Source organism: Rhinatrema bivittatum, chromosome 2, assembly GCF_901001135.1.
Source record: "Rhinatrema bivittatum chromosome 2, aRhiBiv1.1, whole genome shotgun sequence".
NCBI classification, from domain to species: domain Eukaryota; kingdom Metazoa; phylum Chordata; class Amphibia; order Gymnophiona; family Rhinatrematidae; genus Rhinatrema; species Rhinatrema bivittatum.
Genome location: NC_042616.1, coordinates 240,631,340 through 240,653,868, shown reverse-complemented (window position 1 = coordinate 240,653,868; position 22,529 = coordinate 240,631,340). Strand labels below are relative to the sequence as shown.

General features: G+C 44.9%; 1 protein-coding gene across 3 annotated transcripts in view; it reads left to right on the top strand.

The window, feature by feature from the left end:
* The first annotated feature begins 1,683 nt into the window (after positions 1-1,683).
* TOPBP1 (DNA topoisomerase II binding protein 1) overlaps positions 1,684-22,529 on the top strand; it is a 248,317-nt gene continuing 227,471 nt past the window's right edge. For all 3 annotated transcript variants that reach the window (XM_029589328.1, XM_029589327.1, XM_029589329.1), the window contains exons 1-5: positions 1,684-1,804; positions 3,277-3,357; positions 9,846-9,980; positions 11,092-11,235; positions 18,756-18,937. In XM_029589328.1, coding sequence (XP_029445188.1) covers positions 3,277-3,357; positions 9,846-9,980; positions 11,092-11,235; positions 18,756-18,937 — 542 coding nt within the window. In that variant the 5' untranslated portion in view covers positions 1,684-1,804. The remainder of the gene's footprint in view (positions 1,805-3,276; positions 3,358-9,845; positions 9,981-11,091; positions 11,236-18,755; positions 18,938-22,529) is intronic.

The window sequence follows — 22,529 nt, the reverse complement described above, 5'->3', positions numbered from 1 at the left end:
ACCCCAAGGTCCCTCTCCTGCTCCGTGCACATCAGTCTTTCTCCCCCCATCGAATACAGTTCATTCGGATTTCCACTCCCCATATGCATGACTTTGCACTTCTTGGCATTGAATCTCAGCTGCCATATCTTCGACCACTCTTCCAGTTTCCTTAGATCTCGTCTCATTCTCTCCACTCCTTCCGGAGTGGAGAGAATGAGACGAGATCCTTCCGGAGTGGAGAGATCTTAGTGTCATCCGCAAAAAGACAAACCTTACCTTCTATCCCGTCCGCAATGTCGCTCACAAAGATATTGAACAGGACCAGTCCCAACACCGATCCTTGCGGTACACCACTTAAAACCGCTCTCTCTTCAGAGAAGGTTCCATTTACCATCACACATTGTCTTCTGTCCGTCAACCAATTTGCAATCCAGGTCACCACCTGGGATCCAGGACAGACACTGTGCCTACCCCATTCCATTCTGCCTATCACTGGAGCTACCCTACTAGTCCTATGGACTCTGCATAGAGGTGATGGATGCAGACAACTTGTTAAAAACAGGTGTGGACTTCTTGATTGGCATAGAGCAAAAGACTCCGCCCCCTGCACAATAAAATTTACTGTATTACTGTATTTACTGTAGTAAAATTATTTTTTAAAGGAGCTTCTCTGTTTGCCTATGGTGGATGAGGAAGAACTGCTGCCCTCCAAGCAGAGGTGAGGCCAAAGGGGATCCATAGGTACTCACCATTTTGCTAAGGAGAAACCTCACCATCCTCTACTGCCAGTCAGTCTTGAAGTAAGACTAAACAGAGCCAGGTAATGCTACCATCTTTTCCCCTCTGTTAACACTGCCTGGATGTGGCCTGCAGTGGGGCTATACAAGCCTCTGGGGCTCCACTGCTATTCACTTTTCCTGCCCCCACTGGGGTCAGTCATTCTTTGGAGGAGGGGACACTAGGGGATTGGACGTGTGCTACTGCGCTAGCCCTGCCCCCTCCTGAGGCATTTACTGCTGCTACCCCCTTCCCCTTTGAGCCAGTCTCGGTAGGGCAGAGCACCGCTGCTGCTGTTCCTTGCAGCCTCCTGGAGCCACTAAGGTGAAAGCCAGAATCAGAAGCGAATGGTGCCAGGAGTCAGGCCTCCTAACCTGCTCTTGCTGCCCTGTGTTCCCCTTCCTGCTGCATCTGCCCATGGGTATTGCCCTCCTGCTGACCGCTGAGGTCGATGGGGGTGGGGGAAAGCTGGAGTAGTAACCTTTAAGCTGGCGCCTCCAGCGTGGGGGAAGATTCAAAGATTGGGGAGGGGCGGAGGGGAGGGTCAGGACTGACAGATGAGCTTGGGAGACACCGCCACCAATTGTACTGCGTGGTGACAAAAACCTAAATTCTTAGTTAAAAAGGTTCAAGATTTTATCTTCAGAACTGTAAAAATGAGGCTCTCCCCGCCCCAGTCCATCCCATCTCATTTCAGCCTACATAGAAACTATCGCTATCATTTTCATCCCGTCCTCCATCCGCTGCGTAGCTCTACACAGCGCAGAGCCCCCGGCGCCGTCTCTTCAGTCTCGCCCCAGACCTGCTTCCCTTTACTCGCACGCCCGGCCTCCAACCCCCCCCCCCCCCCCCCCCCCCCCCGGACACTGAACAGCGGCGGTGATTACGTCAGAGCCAGACTCCGCCCCCTGCACAGGCGAGAGTCTCACACCCACGGCCCACGCGTTGGGATCTCTGGCCACGCCCCTACCGCGCCGGCGCCATCGTTTCCCCTTTCACTTCCGGGAGGGATTTCGCGCGGGAGACCTGAAGGATCTCCGACAGGGTAAGAAGCGAGCAGGGTTTCCTCACTGAATAGTGAGCTGATCTCTGGTATACCGCACTCTAAGGTACCCACGCAGGCTCCTGGCGTAATACTCCTACGTCCCGTGACGTTACCTCATCTTAAGCTCCCTCGCTCCCACCCTACATACATACACTGCTACCATCCCAACCACTCCTCCTTCACATTATGCTACATGTATAGAGACTGTGACACACTGACTCATATATATTTACACTGTGGTGTTATCTCGCTCCTCTCTTCTGTTAGTCCACGTATGCAAACCATGGTATGGTATTGTTCTGTTCTCCTGCACTATCTCGCATATTTATAGCCTGGCAGTAACCCATCCATTTCCAAAGTATTCTTTCCCTCGTACTGTCTCACACATCCCATCAGCCAGAGGAGCACTGCTGAGGAGACTTTAGCCAGCAATGGATCTTGAGTTCTCTTGACGTACCATCTGGGATCACGAGTTAAAAGTGAAGTAAAAATGTGGAATACAAAAACTGATGTTGACTGGCCTGATGGCTCAGTGGCGATATGGAAGGTCCACGATTCAATCACCAAATTGGGTCTTCCGCTGTTTATGTTGACTGGAGTTGGTGGTGCTATGAAGGCAGCGCTCACAGCTCCCTCCAGGGAGGGAAGGGGAAGGGGAGGGGAGTTCTCATTGTTCAAGGTGGTGCCTAGTGGCTGAATTCAGGGCCTGAGGTTGCAGGGTTCTGAAAAGAACCCTGGACCCATGGCTCCTTGCCAAAGACTGTCACCGCAATCACCAGACTAGGTATGTTGGGATTGTGGTGGTATAAAATAAGGGAAAAATAAGTAGGTAGTTGGGAATGAACTCTCATGGCACTGGATCCCAGCCCTGGTTTCAATTATGTTGAAGGCCCAAAGGAACAGGAGGACACTGCTGGGCCAAAATAAAAATATGTATATAGTGGATTTTCATGAAATTTCTACGCTATATCTTTCTACTTAAGAAGAAATAACCTTACGCAGTTTGAACAAGATATTTAGGATGTATTCTAGAAATGATGTAGGCTCTGTTGATTGTCTAGAACAGTGGGTCCCAACCCTGTCCTGGGGATCCCCCAGCCAGTTGGGTTTTCAGGGATATCCACAATGAACATGCAGGTGAGAAAATTTGCATGCACTGCGTCTCCCCAGGAAAGGATTGGGAACCACTGGTCTAGAACAAGGGTTCTCAACCCAGACCTTAGGACATACCTAGACAGTCTGGTTTTCAAGATATCCACAATGAATATGCAGGAGATAGATCTGCATGCATTACCTCCATTGCAGATCTATCTGCTGCATATTCATTATGCATATCCTGAAAACCAGATTGGCTGAGTGTGTCTGGAGCATTGGGTTGAGAATTCCTGGTATGGAACCTAATTGTTTACTGAATATAAAACATGCATAGTTTTTTGTTCATGAGTTTGTTGTATTTATTCTATTTGTTAAAGATGTCTACAAGTGCAGAGCCCTTTTATGTGAAGTTTGTGAAGTCTTCAGAAAATAAAGAATTCTTTTTTAAAGCACATGAGGTAAGAATGTGTGCTGTTGCCTGTGACTGTAGATACTCACTGATCTTTTATTTCTTTTTCACCAGTCTCATTATAAATAGCTTGATAAGATTTAGAGGGGGAGCATGTTCAGCTTGGAGAAGAGATGGTTGAGGGGGGATATGATAGAGGTCTTTAAGATCATGAGAGGTCTTGAACGAGTAGATGTGAATCTGTTATTTACACTTTCGAATAATAGAAGGACTAGGGGGCATTCCATGAAGTTAGCAAGTAGCACATTTAAGACTAATCGGAGAAAATTCTTTTTCACTCAATGCACAATAAAGCTCTGGAATTTGTTGCCAGAGGATGTGGTTAGTGCAGTTAGTGTAGCTGGGTTCAAAAAAGGTTTAAGTTCTTGGAGGAGAAGTCCATTAATGGCTATTAATCAATTTTACTTAGGGAATAGCCACTGCTATTAATTGCATCAGTAGCATGGGTTCTTCTTAGTGTTTGGGAAATTGCCAGCTTCTTGTGACCTGGTTTGGCCTCTGTTGGAAACAGGATGCTGGGCTTGATGGACCCTTGGTCTGACCCAGCATGGCAATTTCTTATGTTCTTATGTAGCATTTAACAACAGTAAAGTCAAATTATTGTTAGTTATGTAGTTGGTTAAGTTGGAAGAGGATCAGAAACTCTTCAAGTAAAGCCTCCTCCTGATGGCCCAATAGTTACTTCTTTCTACTTTGTTTTTTTCTGCTTCCCCTGGATTACATTCTGCATCTGTAGCCATTTCTATAACAGTAAAAAAAAAGAAAAAAAAAAGTTCTTTCCCCAAACTAAATAATGTGATCTGCTCAGAATTACTAAATTACCTTTTTTCCTAATATGTAACTGTATCATCATCAGCCTCACCATATGTTTTTCTTCTAAAATCTTGTCCAGTTTACTTTTGAATTAATGTGGTAGTGTTCAACCATAGCTACTTCGGCCAGAGAAATGTTCCATAGAGTAAAATAACCCCTACCTTAAAAGGCAGAGAAATGTATTACCCCATAGGCTGCCCTTTGCTCCTTGTGGCAGTTTTTATAAAATGATCATGGGGTAGTGTCTCCACATAAGTTATTCCTCTTCAGTCAGCCAGACCAGTCCAGGCAGTTTTTATTTTATTTTCCCTGGGAATTTATCAATATTTATTATAATTAACTAAACCTGCAGAAAATCATTTGAAAAAAAAAAAAGACTCCTTTTCCCTTCTATGATTTTCTCCTGTTTTTCTTGGATATAATAAACACTATAAATTATTGGGGAAAATAAAAACTGAAAGCAAAGGACACATGGATTCACTCAGATTCCCTTCCAGGAAAAGACTACAAACTTCTAGATAACTTTGGCAAGAAAATGTTTCAAAATGGAGTGCTGTCTGCTTGCACTATTGTCCTCCAATCAGGCCTGGATTTATGCATAGGCAACTGCCTAGAGCACCAAATTTTGAAGGTGCCAAACATTCAGGCTGAAAAGTAGGCTACTTCTACTTGCTTTAGGTACAGCTTTAAAAGATCACTGCCATGACACTCTGCCTGTGGGTGCCAAAATCATAAACCATCCCTGCCACAAATTCTATATAATGCATTTAAAAACTGAAGTCTTTGTTACCTGCCCCTGAATAAGGCAACTAATATCCACACCCACTCCTGGATGTGGAAGAGAGCATCCACCACCTCTTTCGATCAGTCTACGAATCTTTCAGTTCTGTTTTACGTGCCTCCTCAGCCTCCATTGGAGCTTGACGCGTGGTATGGCTTCGATCAAGCAGCATCTGCGTGAACATCCATGAAAAACTGGCCAGCAGACAGTACTGTTGAAAAGACCGGTCCCGCCTTCCTTGGAAATGTGGCTGTTTGTATTAGTAGATATGATGCCTCACTATGGAGGGCTATTCAGGAGCTGCTGAGAGCGAATGCACTGCCACATTTTGGTCCTTTGAGTGACCATCTTCCGGAGTTTCCCCAGCATTGCCTATGATTAGCTAATCGTCTCCTTTGCATGCCGTTAGCATGCATTCACGCAGGAAAACCCCCAAGTCTGCGAGCACGTTTGTACACGCTTTTTTCCCCATGCACAAAAGTCTTATTATTCCCTTGATGGGGTTTCCTTGCGGACAGTTCCCTCTTTTTGGTCTAAGGTGGTGTCCTTTCATGTCAATCGGTAAACCTTCCAGCTTTTCCGGAGTGGTCTAAGGGGCAGGGAGCTGCATCTTTTGGAGGTGAGGAGAACTCTGTTGTGTTAGCTGGAGCTGTACAAACCCGCAGCAGCTTCAACAAACTTTATTACATCAGGCCCATTGTAAGGAATACAAAACTGGTGTGATGTGATCGTGGGGTTTTGTATTTGTAAGTAATCGGGCTACAGAGTTTTGGATGAGCTGAAGGGGCTTGATTTATTTATTTATTTATTTATTTATTTATTTATTTGAAGCTTTTATATACCGAGGTTTAGCGCATGCCTTCACCCCGGTTTACATTGAAACGAAACAATGATACATAGAACAAGTAGTGAAACAAAAGTATATATAACAGGTCATGGAGCAGGTTGTAACAGGAAATAACTAAAATAGTTTAAGCCAAATAACGAAAATGAATATAGAAACGAAAAACGAGGAAGGTATATACAATAGAGGGGGAGGCAGTGGGAGGAGGAAGGGGTAAATATCTGCGGAAAAGAGAAGAGGGGAGAAGTAGGTGGAGGCTTAAGGCATCATAATTGTAATTTGCTTAAGTCATCATTGAAAGTCTGGCTGAAGATCCAGGTTTTCAGTTCTTTTTTGAATGCTTTATTATCGATGATATTGGTTAGGTAGTATGGTAGGGCATTCCAGAGTTTTGGCCCAGCTATGGAGAGAGCTCTATTTCTGGTGTTCGTAAGCTTTGCCATGGGATATGTGGGTATTTCGAGAAGTCGTTTGTCAGAAGTTCTGGTGTTCCGTTGAGGTTTGTGGGGGTGGAACATTTTACTGACTGCAGAGTTATCTGTATTGTGTACTGTGTTATGGATGATCGTCAGGGTTTTGTATTCTATTCTCTGAATGATTGTGGACTGAGGAAGGCAGACATGTAAAGAGTTACAGTAGTCAATCCCTGTGAGCACTAGCGACTGAAGGACAGTCCTATAGTTGTCAGGTTTAAGTAATGGTTTAATGTGTCTAAGAAGGTGGAGCTTGTAGTAGAATAATTGTAGAACTGATTTGATTTGTGATTTCATGTCAAGTTTAACGTCAGAGTCCAGCCAGACCAGTCCAGGACCCTTCCTATTCTGCCAAATATCTGCTATTGTATATTTCAGGAAGAAATAATTTAGTAGCTTTGACCTTGTTCATTGGTAAGTTTCAGATTTTCTCTGTTTCTTATGAATTATCTGTTCTGCAGTTCTTATTTCTATTTTCTGTGCTCTGCTGGAAGCCTCTGGTTGGGGTAAAGAAGAGTTTGTGAGGTTTTTTTTTAGCTCATTTAGGAATACTGGCAGGCTGAGGTCAGACTGACAGCCTACAAGGAGTGATATCAGAAAATCTGTTAATATCTGTCTTCATCTGGTCAGTGGGCATAACCCATGTATCTGGACTGGTCTGGTTGGACTCAAGGAAAGGAAATCATCAGGAAATATTACATTCTCTGTTTTGCCATACCATGACAGGAGTGAACTTCATTCTTAAGCCAATGAATGTTGGTATGATCTCAATTGTTATGATAACGTCTGTTTTGTAGATCCTTGGGTGCTGTGGAGATGATCACGCCCACGGGGAGGAGCCCCGTGAGGAGCCACAGCACTGGGCTTGACTCATACACACAAAACACAGGATAGTTCTTTATTAGACAGCTTGAAGATCTCCACCAGAGGTGGCAGTAGTGAGGCAGTCTCGTAGTTGCAGTCTCAGGGTCCTCGGCAGAGGGAGCCCTTCTCTCCTAGATGACGTCAGGAGGTTCTGCAGCAGGTCTTCCAGCGAGGAGATACTGTGGATGAGATAGACTGAGAGTTAGAGTTCTCACTAGATGTTTGCTGTAGATATGCGATTCCACCAGCTATGTTGTAGAAGGTACAGGCACTGAGGCAGGGAGAGCAGGCCCTCGAGGAACGAATACCTGTTACCTGTATGGCACCTGAAATAAAGCAGAGGGCCCTCGAGGAGCGGGTACCCAGGTTAGCAGTTACCCCGAAGGGCAGAGAGAGAGCTTCCTGCAGCAGCACGGAAGCGGCAGAGTAGCGTAGACAAGAATGGATTCGAGTCCTTGCTAACTCAACGAGCTAGCAAATTAGTGAAGGTAATATACCCGGATGGCGTGACGTCAGCATGAGGGAACGCCCTCGAGGTTCGCACCAAGGGTGGTACAAAAACGAGGGTTGTGTGCATGCGCGCACACCCTAGTATGTAGCTGGGAGGAGCAATGGCGGGAGGCTGTACCATAGCCGTTCCAGGGACGCCAGAGAGGTCGGCTTGTAGGCGCGGCGGTAGCCATCTTCCCCAGGAAAGTGGGAGGAGCCGTGAATAAGGTGAGGCAAACGGGGCGAAGCCATCGAGGACCGACAGACGCAATATCAATCTCTCAAATCTGTTGCTAATTCTCTTTGTAGTACTCGCATTGTGCCAAAGAGAACTTCCTTCTGGAGTTCATACGGTGTAATATGTACAGGCAGCATATCAAGGTGTGCTTGGAAGTTCTTTTTAATCAGGCTAGTAATGCCCAGAATGAAAGCAAATAATTATTGTAGTTGAGTTTTTGTTTCATTCTGCTGGATAGTTTTGTATTTTGAGATCTGGTATGTCATGGCTGATAAGTTGTAAATGTTGTCTGCTGAGGCTTGTAATTATACCAAGGCTACTTTCTCAGCAGGTTGGCACTTGTTCCTTAGGGGCTCCGTATTATATTGCTTTGTGTTAATGCAATTTTTAAATTTAAGGTTTAGATGGTCAAGCCTGAAATTGGGATTCAGCAAATTATTTTATTTAATACATTTTATTTACTGTTACATCATTATAGATGCCCTAAAACACAATTAAAATATAACAAGATCTACATGTCGACCACCCCACTCCCCATATACATAAAATCCCTATTCCCACTCCTCAACTTCTCCAAAAAATTCCACAAATTTCCAAACTTCAGATTCTAAAACAAAACACAAATGTAAACCCACCCCAGTCTCTTGACTCCATTAGGTCCTGTCCTAAAATGTTTCTCAGCTTTAAGCATACTCATCTGAAACTCATTTACCTTCCAGTGTCATGTTTTAGCTCGGTAGTGACCATGTAATCAATTTTTATTGGATGGAAGTGCTTTGCATCAACCACTTGTTTATCATTTTGTAATCTATATATGTGCTAACTTCCAGCAAGTAGTTCTTAAAGTTATAAAGGCATCTTTTCATAGAAAATTTTGATTATGCAAAATTGAAGTGATATCCTCCAAAGTAACTGGTAAAATTGTACCAATAAAAAAAATTGTTTGCGCTTATATTGGTTGGTACCAGACACACAAAGAGGTTGAATTAGCACGAGTTGACTTTGTGAGCAGTAGTGCCAGTCCTCAGGACTCAGTCTCTCTACTTTAGGATTGAGGCCTGGACCCATAGGTGTTACCGCTTACAAATTTCAAACTTGGGATAAATCAACCCCAAGTTCTGCTGTAAAGAAATATCTTTAATATGTTCACTGAATTTTAGCCTCTGCTTTATGGGACATACTTACTGTGACCAGCAGAACAATCACAGTTTTTTTAGCGGTTTATTCATCCTGACTGTAATCCACTCTGAAGTGCTGAAAAGCGGAATATAAATAATTAAAAAAATAAAATAAGAATTCTGCTTTGGCATTCGTCAAAACATAAAACAATAAAGAGCATTCCACCTCGTATACTATTCCAAAAACATACAGAAAAGGTGCTCCAAAATTTAGAGCACCTTTTTTGTATGTTTTTTGGAACGGTCATAACATAATCATGAGCCCAATTGGGCTGGTTGGTAGAGTATTTATTCTACACGTTCTCAGTCTTGGCCATGAAGAGACCTTCAGCTCATAGCTCAGACTCTGTACTTGCATCCCAGCCAAAAAGAGGCCAAGAGCAATCTAGCAGTGCCAAAATTATATTCAGACATAAACTCTACATGTAGGTTGAGCTTCTCTTCCTCCCCTATTCTAATGCATGGACTTGGCCAGATACTTCCTGCTCGGAGAGCAAGAGCTCATATTACTTACTCAGTTCACTGACTGGTCTGAAACTTGTAAATCAGCCTGCCAGTCTCTCAGATCTTCCTGGTCTTACATCTGGAGAACAGTGGATGCTTACTTCCAGGGAGTTGAGCCACAGAGGTCATGAGGCAACAGCTGTGTGCTAATTCCATTAAGCAGCTTTCCTAGTCAGCCACATGTGCAAACAGGCACTATTTTATAAACTACCTGTAAATCTTTTTTCCTTATACGCAGGTATATATACAGTTAAGAAGGGAATTAAATTGCTCTTATTTTCTCATTTCTTTAGGCAATCCAACAATTTCAGTCTGATGAATATCTTCAGACTATTGAAGAAGAAGCAGCACTCAAAATAAAAGAGAAAGACAAATCACTCTATATATGTGACCCTTTTAGTGGTAGTGCGTTCAATCATCTCAGAAAGGTGTGGTACCTATGAAACTGCCTTTTTTTTTGTCTTTTATCTTTGTGAGATCGCTCTCTTTATTCCATGCCCTTCAAAGATGCATCATATTTAGCCTCCAGCATGTTCCTTGTGTTGCTCGTGTCTTCTCTCACACACAGAGGCAATCAACTCTTAGAGTGGAGAAGGCAGCGTGAAGATCACTTGGGTGCTCCATCAGTATATTGCTTAGTTTACCATCTTTTCATACAAGCCCTTTTGAATGTAGAAGAGATGAGTGATATTAAACTTTAGGAAATTTTAGAAACATAGTAACATGATGGCAGAAAAAAAAAACGTATCCAGTCTTCCCATCCTAGGCAGACTGGATGAGCTATATGTTCTTTTTCTGCCCATATGGCCCATCCAGTTAGACCAACAAATTCCAGAAGTAACATCAGGTTACCTCTTTATAGACTGTACAGTGAAAACAAAATGATTACCGTTTACTGTAACTGTGAGATATAATGCAATACTATCAAAATTACAAATATCAAATCATTTTAATCTTCAGTCTAACTCCCATTGCTCGGCAGCCATTTACATTTCTAATTATATAGTTGGATAGTTAATGTGTTAGTCCACTTGAATGCACAGAAATAAAAGTCTAATGTAAAGCTATCTCTTTCTATATCTCTTAATTTTATGTTGTGATATCCTCGGTAGCTTGAATTATGTTAAACAAGATCTGAACACACACTCACAAAAGGTCAGGAAATAAATATTTAACGCCACTAATTTTGCTGTTCAAAAGATAAACTTTATATATAATTTCAAAGAACAATTGAAACATCCGGTAAATACAACTGTTTCAGAAACAGTCATTTTGTAGAATAAGCGGCATTCACTCCTAGCCTTTGAGGGCCAACAACAGGTATCATTTTCAGGATATCCCTAATGAATATGCATGAGATAGATTTGCATGCACAATGCCTCCATTGTATGCTAATCTATCTCATGTATATTCATTAGAGAGATCCTGAAAATCCAACCTGTTGGTGGCCTTCAAGGACTGGAAGTAAATACCACTGTTTTAGAGACTTGTTATAATTATTTTCCTGGCACAGTTTGGTTATTTTTTTTTCTGTTGTAGCTTGGTTGTAGAATCGTTGGCCCCCAGACTGTTATATTTTGTATGCAGCAGCAGCGATGCGTACCCAGGGCAGAGCATCCTGTCTACAACATGACCATGGCCGATATCACCATATCCTGTACCAGCCTGGAGAAGGAGACAAGGGTAATATACCGCATGGAGCATTAATGCAGCATAACTTTACACTCTCGGAAGGAAATTAGGGATATAATTTTCAGCAGCATAGTTTGTATGGTTTTGTTGAGTAATGTTCTGTAAATAAATGCAGCATTTCTATAAGATAGGAATTTGGAAGACAATTTATATTCCTGATCATCCACCAGATCAATCTTGACAGATGAATTTTTCTCTCCTACCAGCAGATGGCGACAGAGAACAAAAGCTTTTCTGTACATTCGGTACTTAAGTTACTGTGCTACCTGTAGTCTCTCAGTATTCTCTGTCTCCAGCAGGTGGTAGGGGTGTCTAACCTGTGGGTAGAGAAATTACTCCCAGGGTTGTTAGGATCTGTTTGTTTGGTTAAACAATGGTAGAGTAGAGCTGAGCAGTGGGTCAGTGGCTTATGTTTGACTTGGACCTTGGATGCAAGAAGGGCCTGATAACCAGTGGGGGCTGGCTTCCTCTTTCTCTAGCCCTTTCCTCCCCTCTGGGACAATTCTGAGCCTGCATGCGAAGTCGTCAACAGGAAAGTATTTGGTTTATTTGACACTATCTTAGTTTATTGGTGCAATTTCCGTTTAAGCAACTTTAGAAAAAAAAAAAAAAAGAAAACCAAAGTAGAGTGGTGAGCAGCTGGGATATGCTTAGTCCCAGGAAGGCAGGAGGATTGTGGCCTTTTCTCCTACGGTATGGGAGGGTTTTCAGAATGATTTTTTTCTGCTTAGACAGTGAGGGGAATCAAAGGTAGGTCAGGAGATTTTGCTTCCTGTGCTGTGCTTGCAGCATGACTGTTTCCGCGCAGCATTGGAGATCGCAGATCAGGGATTTTACTTTCCAGCCTGTGTGAAATGTGTGTGGGTGGCAGAGATGGCTCTTGGGAGAGATGTTGGCCACCATGGGAGTTGAATCGCAGCAAACAAAAGAAGCAGCAGTCCCGAGGCTCCATTTCAGGCTCTCAGGAAGAGTCAGGCAGATCGGGAGCAGCAGCCATTTTGACTGCTTCTCTTGCGGTACAGGGAAATCCTGGAGAGGATTCTGCAGAGCCTTCCTCTCTGTTGTGGGGGGCTGGAGGCTGCACAGATGAAGGCGGAGGGTACTTTGGGGAGGCACAATGTTGAAGTTGATCAGAAGGAATCTTTTCCCCCTTAGTTTGTACTTTTAATGCACAAGCATTCTTGACTAAAAAAAAAGGGCTACCATCAGTGGGTCTCTCCCAAAAGGGGCTTCCTCAGGGGGTCCTCTGGTTCTGTTGCGTCCCAAGAAGAAGAGGGGAGAACCTGATTCTGATTTAGAATTGGAGTCGGAGGGTGGGGAGGTGTTAAGAGGAGGAATTTTCTCCAGACCTTCCTGAAGATGTCCCAAGGAATGACGACACTGATGGGACTATTCTAGAGGATGGTGAGATAACAGTAGTGGAGGGAGATGATCTGAAGGTAGGCTAATCAAAAGGGAGGAATTGCCTGCCATAATTTCTCAGGTCTTAGCAGAGCTAGGGAGCAAGGTGGAGACATAGGAGGAGGAGGGGTAAGATCCCATTTGGAGGGGGTTTAGTGGTCCTAATAGGGCTTTCCCTTTTCATTGGAAGGTGAAGGCCTTGGAAGAATGGGATACTCCAGAGGCTGGCTTGGAAGTTTGTAGAGCCTTTGCCAAATTGAACCAGTTTCCTGAGGATGCCATAGGTATTGGAACTGCCCAGGGTGGATGCTCTAGTGTCATAGAAACATGACTGCAGAAAAAGACTGGATGGCCCATCCAGTCTGCCCATCCGTCCCATTAATATAGCATTATATTTCTCATCACTTCCTTAGACATCTCCTGTATTTATCCCATGCTTTCTTGAATTCAGATACTGTTTTTGTCTCCACCACTTCCACTCAGAGTCTGTTTCAGACATCCACCACCCTTTCTGTAAAGAAACATTTCCTAAGATTACACCTGAGTCTACTCTCTTTCAACCTTCTTTCATGACCTCTATCTAGAGTCTCCTTTCCATTTAAAAAGGCTCACCTCCTGTGCATGGAAATCTTTGAGATATTTGAATGTCTTTATCATATCTCCCCTATCTCGCTTTTCCTCTAGGGAATACATATTTAGATATTTAAGTCTATACCCAATATGCTTTAGAATGAAGACCACTGTTCATTTTAGTAGCCACCCTCTGTATCGACTCCACCCTGTTTATATCCTTTTCAAGATGCGGTCTCCAGAATTGTACACAGTATTTCCTGTCGATAGGCTGATTTAGCCATGCTGTATGGGAGTGCTTCGCGATCCTGGTAGGCAGAGCTTCCCTCAGTGAATCACAGAGTTTTTAACTCTGTGCAGCTGTGCAGTGTGTTCCCACGCAAATCAGCCATCTTCCCCTCAGTCTATTTTTTTCCGCAAGCCGAATGCACGCGGGCTTTCGTTCTCTCAGTGAAGAAAATATTTTCGGTGAAATTTTTTCAAAGTTTTTCGATTTTTCCCTGCATATTGGCACCCAAACCGTCTGGGTTTAAATATTGCCAATGCGGGAAGATTATCTCCCTCACGGACGGGCATAATTATTGTTACTTGTGCCTCGGGCCTGATCATGACCAGGGATCTTGTCGTGATTGTGGCAGAATGTCACCATGAGCGCGCCGTGGATTCGGGGGCATGCGGTTCGAGAATTCTTAGACAATGCGACAACGGTTGCGTACATCAATTGTCAGGGTGGTACAAAGAGTCGTCTAGAGGCTCAGGAGCTCTTTGTCTGGGCAGAGAAACATCTGGCAGTGAAAGCAGCTTCTCGTGTGGCCAGACTGGACAACGTGCAGGCAGACATCTCAGCAGACAGCAACTAGATCCTGGGGAATGGGAGTTATCGGCGGAGGCCTTTGCCCTCATTCGGAACAGGTGGGGCAAGCCCCAGTTCAATCTTATGGCACAAGCCCCAGTTCAATCTTATGGCAACTTGAGAAAATGCCAAGGTGGACAGGTTCTTCAGCCACAGGAGGAAGGTCAGTTTTGAAGGAATCAACGTTCTGGTACAGCCTTGGCTGACGAGGCTTCTACTATACGTATCTCCCCCTTGGCCTCCTGTGGGCTGAGTGCTACATCACATCGAGCAACATTATTGCGACCGTCACTGCCCGACGTCTCCACTCCGCCCACCTTACCAGATTGGCGACGCCCTCTGGGGTTGATGGAAGGCTGGCTGCCGCGGCATTCTTTGGCCATCCTCGTCCGGCGTCCCCGGATCGGCCCGACGCTGCAAACCGCCATGTTGACCTGATGCCTAGGGGTGCGGCGCGGCCCCACCTCAAGTACCAGAAGTGGCGCGAACCTCAGGGACGTCCCCCTGAGATGATGTCATCCACTTCAGATATTTAAAGGTCTCTGAATTGCTAACAAGGTGAGTTAGCAAGGATAAGGATAGGGATTCGTTCTATCTACGCTACTCTGCCTCCTCGGACTAACCAGGGGTACCCGCTCCTCGGGGGCCTCGTTCTCTCTTACTTTGTAGGTTGCAGTCTGGAACCGGTACTCGCTCCTCAAGGGCCCTCGTTCCCAGACTTCTTCGGAATTCACTTCTGCCTGGAAGTCATCGCTGCCTACTACATCTGTGAGTTACCATCGCACTCTCAGAGCTTTCCCTGGAACCAGGTACTCGCTCCTCGAGGGCCTTCTACATTCCAGCTCCTGGGCTTCTATGAGACATTGTGTGAGTGTTACCATCAGGTTCTGTCCAGGAACTCTGCATACCCTGCCTACTCACTATCGGGCCGATACAGTAAGGTGCGGTAGAAAGAGGTGCGTTAGTGCCCGGCGCACCCGCGCTTGCCGCACGCACAGTTCGGATCACCTACCGCTCGATACTGTATTTAAATGGCATGCAAATGCAAGCCGCGTCCAACTCGCGTCCATGAAGCGCAATCCATTTTACTGTATAGGCGCTATACAGCGCCTATACAGTATCCTGGGTGCGCTGATACCTGTCATTTCAAATGACGTTTGAAATGACAGGTACCAGGAATGGATGGTTCTCCTACAGACCCCGCTGCCTTGAGCGCTCGGCGCCAGCAAGCCCCAGCAGCCGGCGATCGGAGGCAGGGAGCGCAACAAAGCACCCTCCTTCGGATGGACAAAAGAGACGAAATTTCACAGTCCCAAACCAAACCAACCCAAGCCAAGCCCCAGCAGAGAGAGACGAAATTTCACAGTCCCAAACTTTCCCCCAGCCCCCGCTCACCTGCCCTGGCCGCGGCCACGCAAGCCCCCAGCAGCAGCAGTAGAAGGGCGGCGAGAGAGAGCGGCTTCAGCAGCCCCGCCGGCGAAGGATGAATACGTGCACGACTGTAGGTCCAATATGGGTGCTCAAGGCAGCGAAGGCGCATGCGCACACGCCGTGACCTCCGACGTCCAGCCGGTCACGGCGTGTGCGCATGCACCTTCGCTGCCTTGAGCGCCCATATTGGACCTACAGTCGTGCACGTATTCATCCTTCGCCGGCGGGGCTGCTGAAGCCGCTCTCTCTCGCCGCCCTTCTACTGCTGCTGCTGGGGGCTTGCGTGGCCGCGGCCAGGGCAGGTGAGCGGGGGCTGGGGGAAAGTTTGGGACTGTGAAATTTCGTCTCTCTGTTGGGGCTTGGATTGGGTTGGTTTGGTTTGGGACTGGGCGGCTAAGTGCGAGAAGCATTTTTTTTTTTGTGGATTGGGTTGATTTGGGACTGGGTGGCTAAGTTCACCACACTAACGCCAGTGTCAGGGAAGGCGGTAAATTAGTAGGTTAAAGACGCGGCAAGATAGGTTAAAAAGGCGATAGTCGGGACGCACTTTACTGAATGGGAGGGAATAGCTAATCGGATCGTTTACATACATATACATGCCGCGGGCGGAAAGGGAAACGCGTCGAGTTAAAGAAGCGGTAAGGATCGGTAAAAACAGAATCGCGGGTTAGACTTACGCGGCCAAATTGTGAGTACACAGCGGGTTAGAAACGGGGTAACTGCGGCCGCACTTTACTGTACCGGCCTGTATTATATTTCAGTTTCTCTACAGCTCAGCCTCCAGGGATCGCTGTTCCAGTATCTGAGGGACTACAGCCCAGCCGGGCATTCTAGCTCACTACTGCCACCTCTGGTGGTTCAGTATACTGTCTAATAAAAGAACTAGTGTGTGTCTGTCTCCTAACTCTGAGCCTGACCGGTGGTCCCTCTCGGGATCTTCCCCTGGGGGCATGGTCATCTGCCACCGGTCCAAGGATCCACCCACAACTCTCCTAAATAATAACAAACATCTAGGAAGGGCGATTCTAGTGGCTCCGAAGTGGCTGCATCATCTGTGGTTTGCGGATCTGGTGCGACGATCCATCTTTTCAGAACAGGGGGATCGCTTTGTCTAGCAGCCTGGCATTTGAGAGGCGATATTTTCGCTTGAAAGGGTATTCAGAGCCAGTGATTACTACGTTGCTGCAGGCTAGGAGACCTTCCACTTTGCTGGTGTATATCCGGGTGTGGAGAGTGTTTGAATCATGGTGTGAGAAACTTGGCCTGAATCCTTTGGAGGTCGATGTTTCCCAGGTGTTGGCGCTCTAGCAGGATGGCTTAGCAAAGGTGCTGGCCTATAATTTGCTCTGAGTTCAGGTGGCAGCCTTATGCTGTTTTTGAGGAAAGCTTCAGGGGATGCCATTGGCATCTCATCCAGACATCATATGTTTTCTTAAAGGGGCAAATATTTGTGTCCGTCCGTTCGTAGGTCCCTCGTGGGACCTTAATCTGGTTCTTTGAGTGCTTTGTGTTCCTTCTTTTGAACTGTTGAGAAGGGCGTCTTTGAAGAATCTCACCTTGAAGGCTGTTTTCTTGGTGGGAATTTGTTCGGCCAGGCAGATTTTGGAACTTCAAACTCTGTCATGCAGAGATCAGTTTCTTTGGATTTTGGGCGACGGGGTGACACTGAATACAGTTCCTTCCTTTTGTCCAAGGTCGGGTCCTCGTTTCATCTCAGCCAGATGGTGGAATTACCAGCCTTCCCTCATCTGACGGCAGATATGCCACATGCAAGGGAACTTTATTTGTTGGATGTCCATAGAACTCTGTTGTGATATCTTAAGGTCATTAATGAATTTTGGAAGTCTTATCATCTATTTGTTTTATTAGGTGGAGCAAAGAAAGGATGTAAGGCGGCTAAGAGTACGATTGTGTGATGGTTGAAGGAGGCGATTTTTTCAGCCTGTCCTAGGGAGCTGCGGCCACATTCTGCTAGGGCGCAAGTAGCTTCCTGGGTGAAGTGTCAGCTGGTATCTCCATAAGAGATTTGTCAGATGGCGATGTGGTTTACCCTGCACACTTGTTACCATCCGGATGTTCAGGCGTCAGAGGAAATTACGTTTGGGTAAAGTGTGTTACCCGTGGGTCTTTTGGGTTCCCGCCCAGAGTGAAGGGGGGTTGGGTACATCCCACTTGTCTGGGCTGATCTGGGATATGAATAGGAAAGGAAAACTGGTTCTTACATGCTAATTTTCATTCCTGGAGTACCACAGATCAGTCCAGAATCCCGTCCCCTTATTTTTGCAAAACACCTTTCCCGCTTCTGGATGTTATAAAATGAACATTTTTTGCAAATATTGTATATAAACTAAGCTGTTAGGGTTGAAAGTTTGTTCATTACCCTGGAGGTTGGGGGCCATATTTTATAGAGTGATCCAACTTTGAGTCTCTAATTGCCCCACATGGAAATCATTTGGGTTTTTTGGGGGTAGGCATCTTGGCTTAGGTACAGGTTGGTATTGAAGGACTGCAGGTGGCACTCTCAATTAAGTAGCAGTGCCTGAAAAGTTTTATTCTCTGCCTCCATCTATTGGTAGGGATGCAAAACCCACTTGTCTGGATTGATCTGTGGTATTCCAAGAACGAAAATTAGCAGGTAAGAATCAATTTTCCTATGTCAGTAAACCTGTTCTGTCTCCATCATAAACCCATCCATCTGGCTGGACTCTAGGAAAGGAAATTAGCAGGTAAGACTAAATTTCGCCGTTCTTTACGTAATGACCCAGCCACAAAAACATTGGATTTACAGGCTTTATTTTAAAGTAGTCATTCCTAAATTTATAATAAAGTGCAGTTCTAGTAGGCATTTTGATCCTGGAGAAAATTGAAGTTTTTGTAGGCTGTAAGCCTTCCTAAAGTACCAAAGGAATCTTTATCAGCCCCTGCTCTCAGTCCTGATGAGGTTCTCATTTAACAGCCTTTTCCCGATAATTTTAATGCCTCCACCAACAAAATTTCTAATTTATTGTTTCTAACTGATGGTAATCAAGTCTTCCTTTAGTACCCCTATTTTGGGACTTCTGATCTATAGCATTCTTTGGATTTATCAGCTTTCTTTTCACAGCCCTATAAGGCTCAAAAGCTCATTGGTCTTTTTAAAAGGCTCAAGCTTCAGGGATATGAAGACAGTCTGATCCCTCCTTAACTTTATATTCCTGTTGGTAGAATACACAGACATTTGACTTGCCTTTCCTTATTTTCCCCTTTTTGTCTCAAGGAAGAAGTTCATAAATATGTGCAGATGATGGGAGGTCGTGTGTACAGAGATCTCAATGTGTCAGTAACTCACCTCATAGCGGGAGAAGTTGGCAGCAAGAAATATTTAGTGGCTGCTAGTTTGAAAAAACCCGTCTTGCTTCCATCGTGGGTTAAAGCTCTGTGGGAAAAGTCACAGGAAAGGTAAAGAATTTTATGCAGTCATTGGAGAGTGTTTGTTTATATTTAATTTGTATTTTGTTGTAAATCACCCTGGACAGTTTTGAATGAAAGGAAATTTAATGACTAATCCTGAACCATATATGTTTTTAAGCATATGGCAAAATAGAGAATGTAAATTTTTAAGACCAAATGCAAAGTACACAAAGCCAGAATACATCTGGGTTTCATTCCTGCTCTTCAAACTTGGAATATGGCAAAATAGTGGTCACACTCAAATGTTACCCAGAATTTATTGTTCTAATAGTACCAGTGATCTAAGAAAAAGCCACATGGAAGTAACTTTAGGAAGACTTATCCGGCTAACTTCAAGAGATAAATATTCCTGAATAAACCACTCATTAGCCAGATAAATCTTATCCAGCTAAGTCAAACCTATCCAGTTAATTTAACCAGATAAGTCTGAATATCGCTTTCTAACTGACTAAGTTGGCCGGCTAAGTAGCTTCTCCCCGGAACACCCATATCCCACCACAACTTATCCGGCTAGCTACTTAGTACTTATCCAGCTAAGCATGGTGGTCACTGAGTGGGACCGGATATTTGGATAACTTCCTACTCATCATGCAGCACTGAATATCATGCTCTGTGTGGCAGTGTACATTCTTTCTCAGCCACAGGAGATTACTGCTGTCCTTATGGATATTGAAAAATATAAAAAAAGAAAACCAGGTGCCCAATCCATTATTTTTATTTTCTTTTAGATTACTAACTACACAAAATATCAGTGCTGCAGATTAAAACCTCAATAGTGAAAAATGCAAAATAAGGGGAAAATCTCAAGCAGCTAGTGCTGGAATAACAAAATTTACCATCACTCAACAAAAACTGCAAGTGCCATCATTGAAAAAAGCCCTTTCACAAAATGTGAATGGCCTTAACAGCTCCAGCACTACTAGAAACAAATCTACTTTTAAACTGGTTAAACAACTCAGTGAGTCTAGGTATATATTTTTTTTCATGATGCTAATTTGAATAAATGTATATGTAATATTTGTGCTGAAGGAAAAGGCTATGTGCAGAACCCTGTAGTACTTATGTTGAAGGAATGCAGTACTTATCTGAAGAAAATGCTGACGGGAGCCGCGTTTTGCTGAGACTGCTTCAGGGCAAACTATTTTTGTGCCGCATGGCTTCATATAAATTAGTTAATTAATCTTGATGGCCATATTTTTAAAGTTCCTACTTGTATTCTGGAACCAATTAGCAAATAGCTGTTCATGATGGTCCAATCAGGAAGCATTGTCACAATCAACTACTTTAAACAGCACATCATAAGATCTGACTCCATTCAGTAGCAATGTTAAATCCAAATGGAGATAATGTATTTAAATGGTAAATCCATTGTTGCTTGCAGCGAATCAAAAGGCAATCAGTCTCTATCTCAGAGACTTGAAGAGATCATGTCAGTGACTCAGCACTGCATATCTGTAAATAAATGATACTGTAAACAATGGTCAACCAAAGGCACATTAATACATTGCTAAGTCACTCTTATGTTCAGATAATCAAACTTTTAATTGCCAGGTAGTCTTCCCGACATAAATTGAGGTAAAAGATGAAAAAGCATTGTAGTATCATAGTCCTTTCAGTGAATGAAAATATTCACAGAAAGCGAATTGCAAGTGAAATTATTGTAGAAGGAAACCTACTGTCAGACTTAAGAACATAAGAAATTGCCATGCTGGGTCAGACCAAGGATCCATAAGCCCAGCATCCTGTGTCCAACAGAGGCCAAACCAGGCCACAAGAACCTGGCAAGTACCCAAACACTAAGAAGATCCCATGCTACTGATGCCAGTAATAGCAGAGGCCATTCCTTAAGTCAGGGCTTCCCAAACCTGTCCTTGGGATCCCACAGCCAATTGGGTTTTCAAGATACCTCCAATGAATATGCATGAGATACATTTGCATATCCATGGAGACTCAGAGTATGCAAATTTCTCATGCATTTTTATTGTGGGTATCCTGAAAACCCGACTGGTTATGGCATCCCCAGGACAGGTTTGGGAAGCCCTGCCCTAAGTCAATTTGATTAATAGCAGTTAATGGACTTCTCCAAGAACTTATCCAAACCTTTTTTAAACCCAGCTATACTAACTGCACTAACCACATCCTCTGGCAACAAATTCCAGAGTTTGTGTGTTGAGTGAAAAAGAATTTTCTCTGATTAGTTTTAAATGTGCTACTTGCTAACTTCATGGAGTGCCCCCTAGTCCTTCTATTATCCGAAAGTGTAAATAACCGATTTCACATGTACTCTTTCAAGACCGCTCATTATTTTAAAGACCACTATTATATCTCCCCTCAGCCTTCTCTTCTCCAAGCTGAACAGCCCTAACCTTTTCAGCCTTTCCTCATTGGGGAGCTGTTCCATCCCCTTTATTATTTTGGTCACCCTTCTCTGTACCTTCTCCATTGCAACTATATCTTTTTTTGAGATGTGGCAACCAGAATTGTCACAGTATTCAAAATGTGAATAGCCTTAACAGCTCCAGCTTCGCAGCTCTCCCTTTCGGGGCTGTGTAATAGGTGCCTCCCCGGGGGGGGTGGGGGGGGAACCTCGGATCGGGGACTGGGGTCTTTGGCTAAGAACCACGGTGCAGCAAAATGATCTGCCAGTCAGGAAGGCCATCTTGAATTCTTTTGCTGACACGCGGGCCAAGGCATCGGGTGGGGGGGGGGGGGGGGATCTCCTGCCCGATCTGTCTCCGGTTACCAGCAGTCCTGACGACCTTCAGGATCCTTCCCAGGACTTTTCTGATAGCGAGCCCCAATCCCCTGGTGGGGGAGGGGGTGGTCTTAATGCCTTCTCGTTGGATTTTGTGCTTTTAATGCACAAAGCCTTCATGGCTACTCAGGCTCAGCAGAGTGGGGCATCACAGCAGGGGCGACCTGAAGGGCCCCCCAAGAAGATTCCCAGATGCCTAGAGTCCCAGGAATCCCTTCGAGTCAAGAAGCTGCGGGGCTCCTCGCTTCCAGACAGGGCCCCCATCCCGGACGCTTCTGGTACTGGTGCTTCGGATGCTTTCTCAGTCCCTCCGCCCCTGACTGGGACAGATCCAGATGAAGACCTGGGGAAGGTGTCACCTCTGGAGGGTGATGACCCGAAGGTTGTTCGCCTGTTCCACAGGGAAGAATTAGACCCCCCTCATTCTGTGCATCTTGTCAGAGCTCGGAGTGGTGCTCCCCCAGGAAGTCTTGCCCCAGGTTTCAGTGGTTCCAGTCGTGGCGGGGTTACGGGGCCCAGTCAAGACTTTACGATTTCATCCCATGGTTCAACAGTTGATGATCTGGGAGTGGGATGTGCTGGAGGCAAGCCTGTGAGTGGGACGGGCTATGGATAGACTTTATCCTTTGCCCAAAGAGGCTTTGTAGCTTTTGAAGTTTCCCAAAGTAGACACCTCGGTGTCTGCAGTAATGAAGAGAGCCACGATCCCGGTAGCAGGAGCAGCGGCCCTCAAGGACTTCCAGGATAAGAAACTCGAAGATCTTTTGAAGCGGATGTTCAAAGTTTCGGCACTGGGTATCCGGGCGGCCGTTTGCAGTAGCTTCA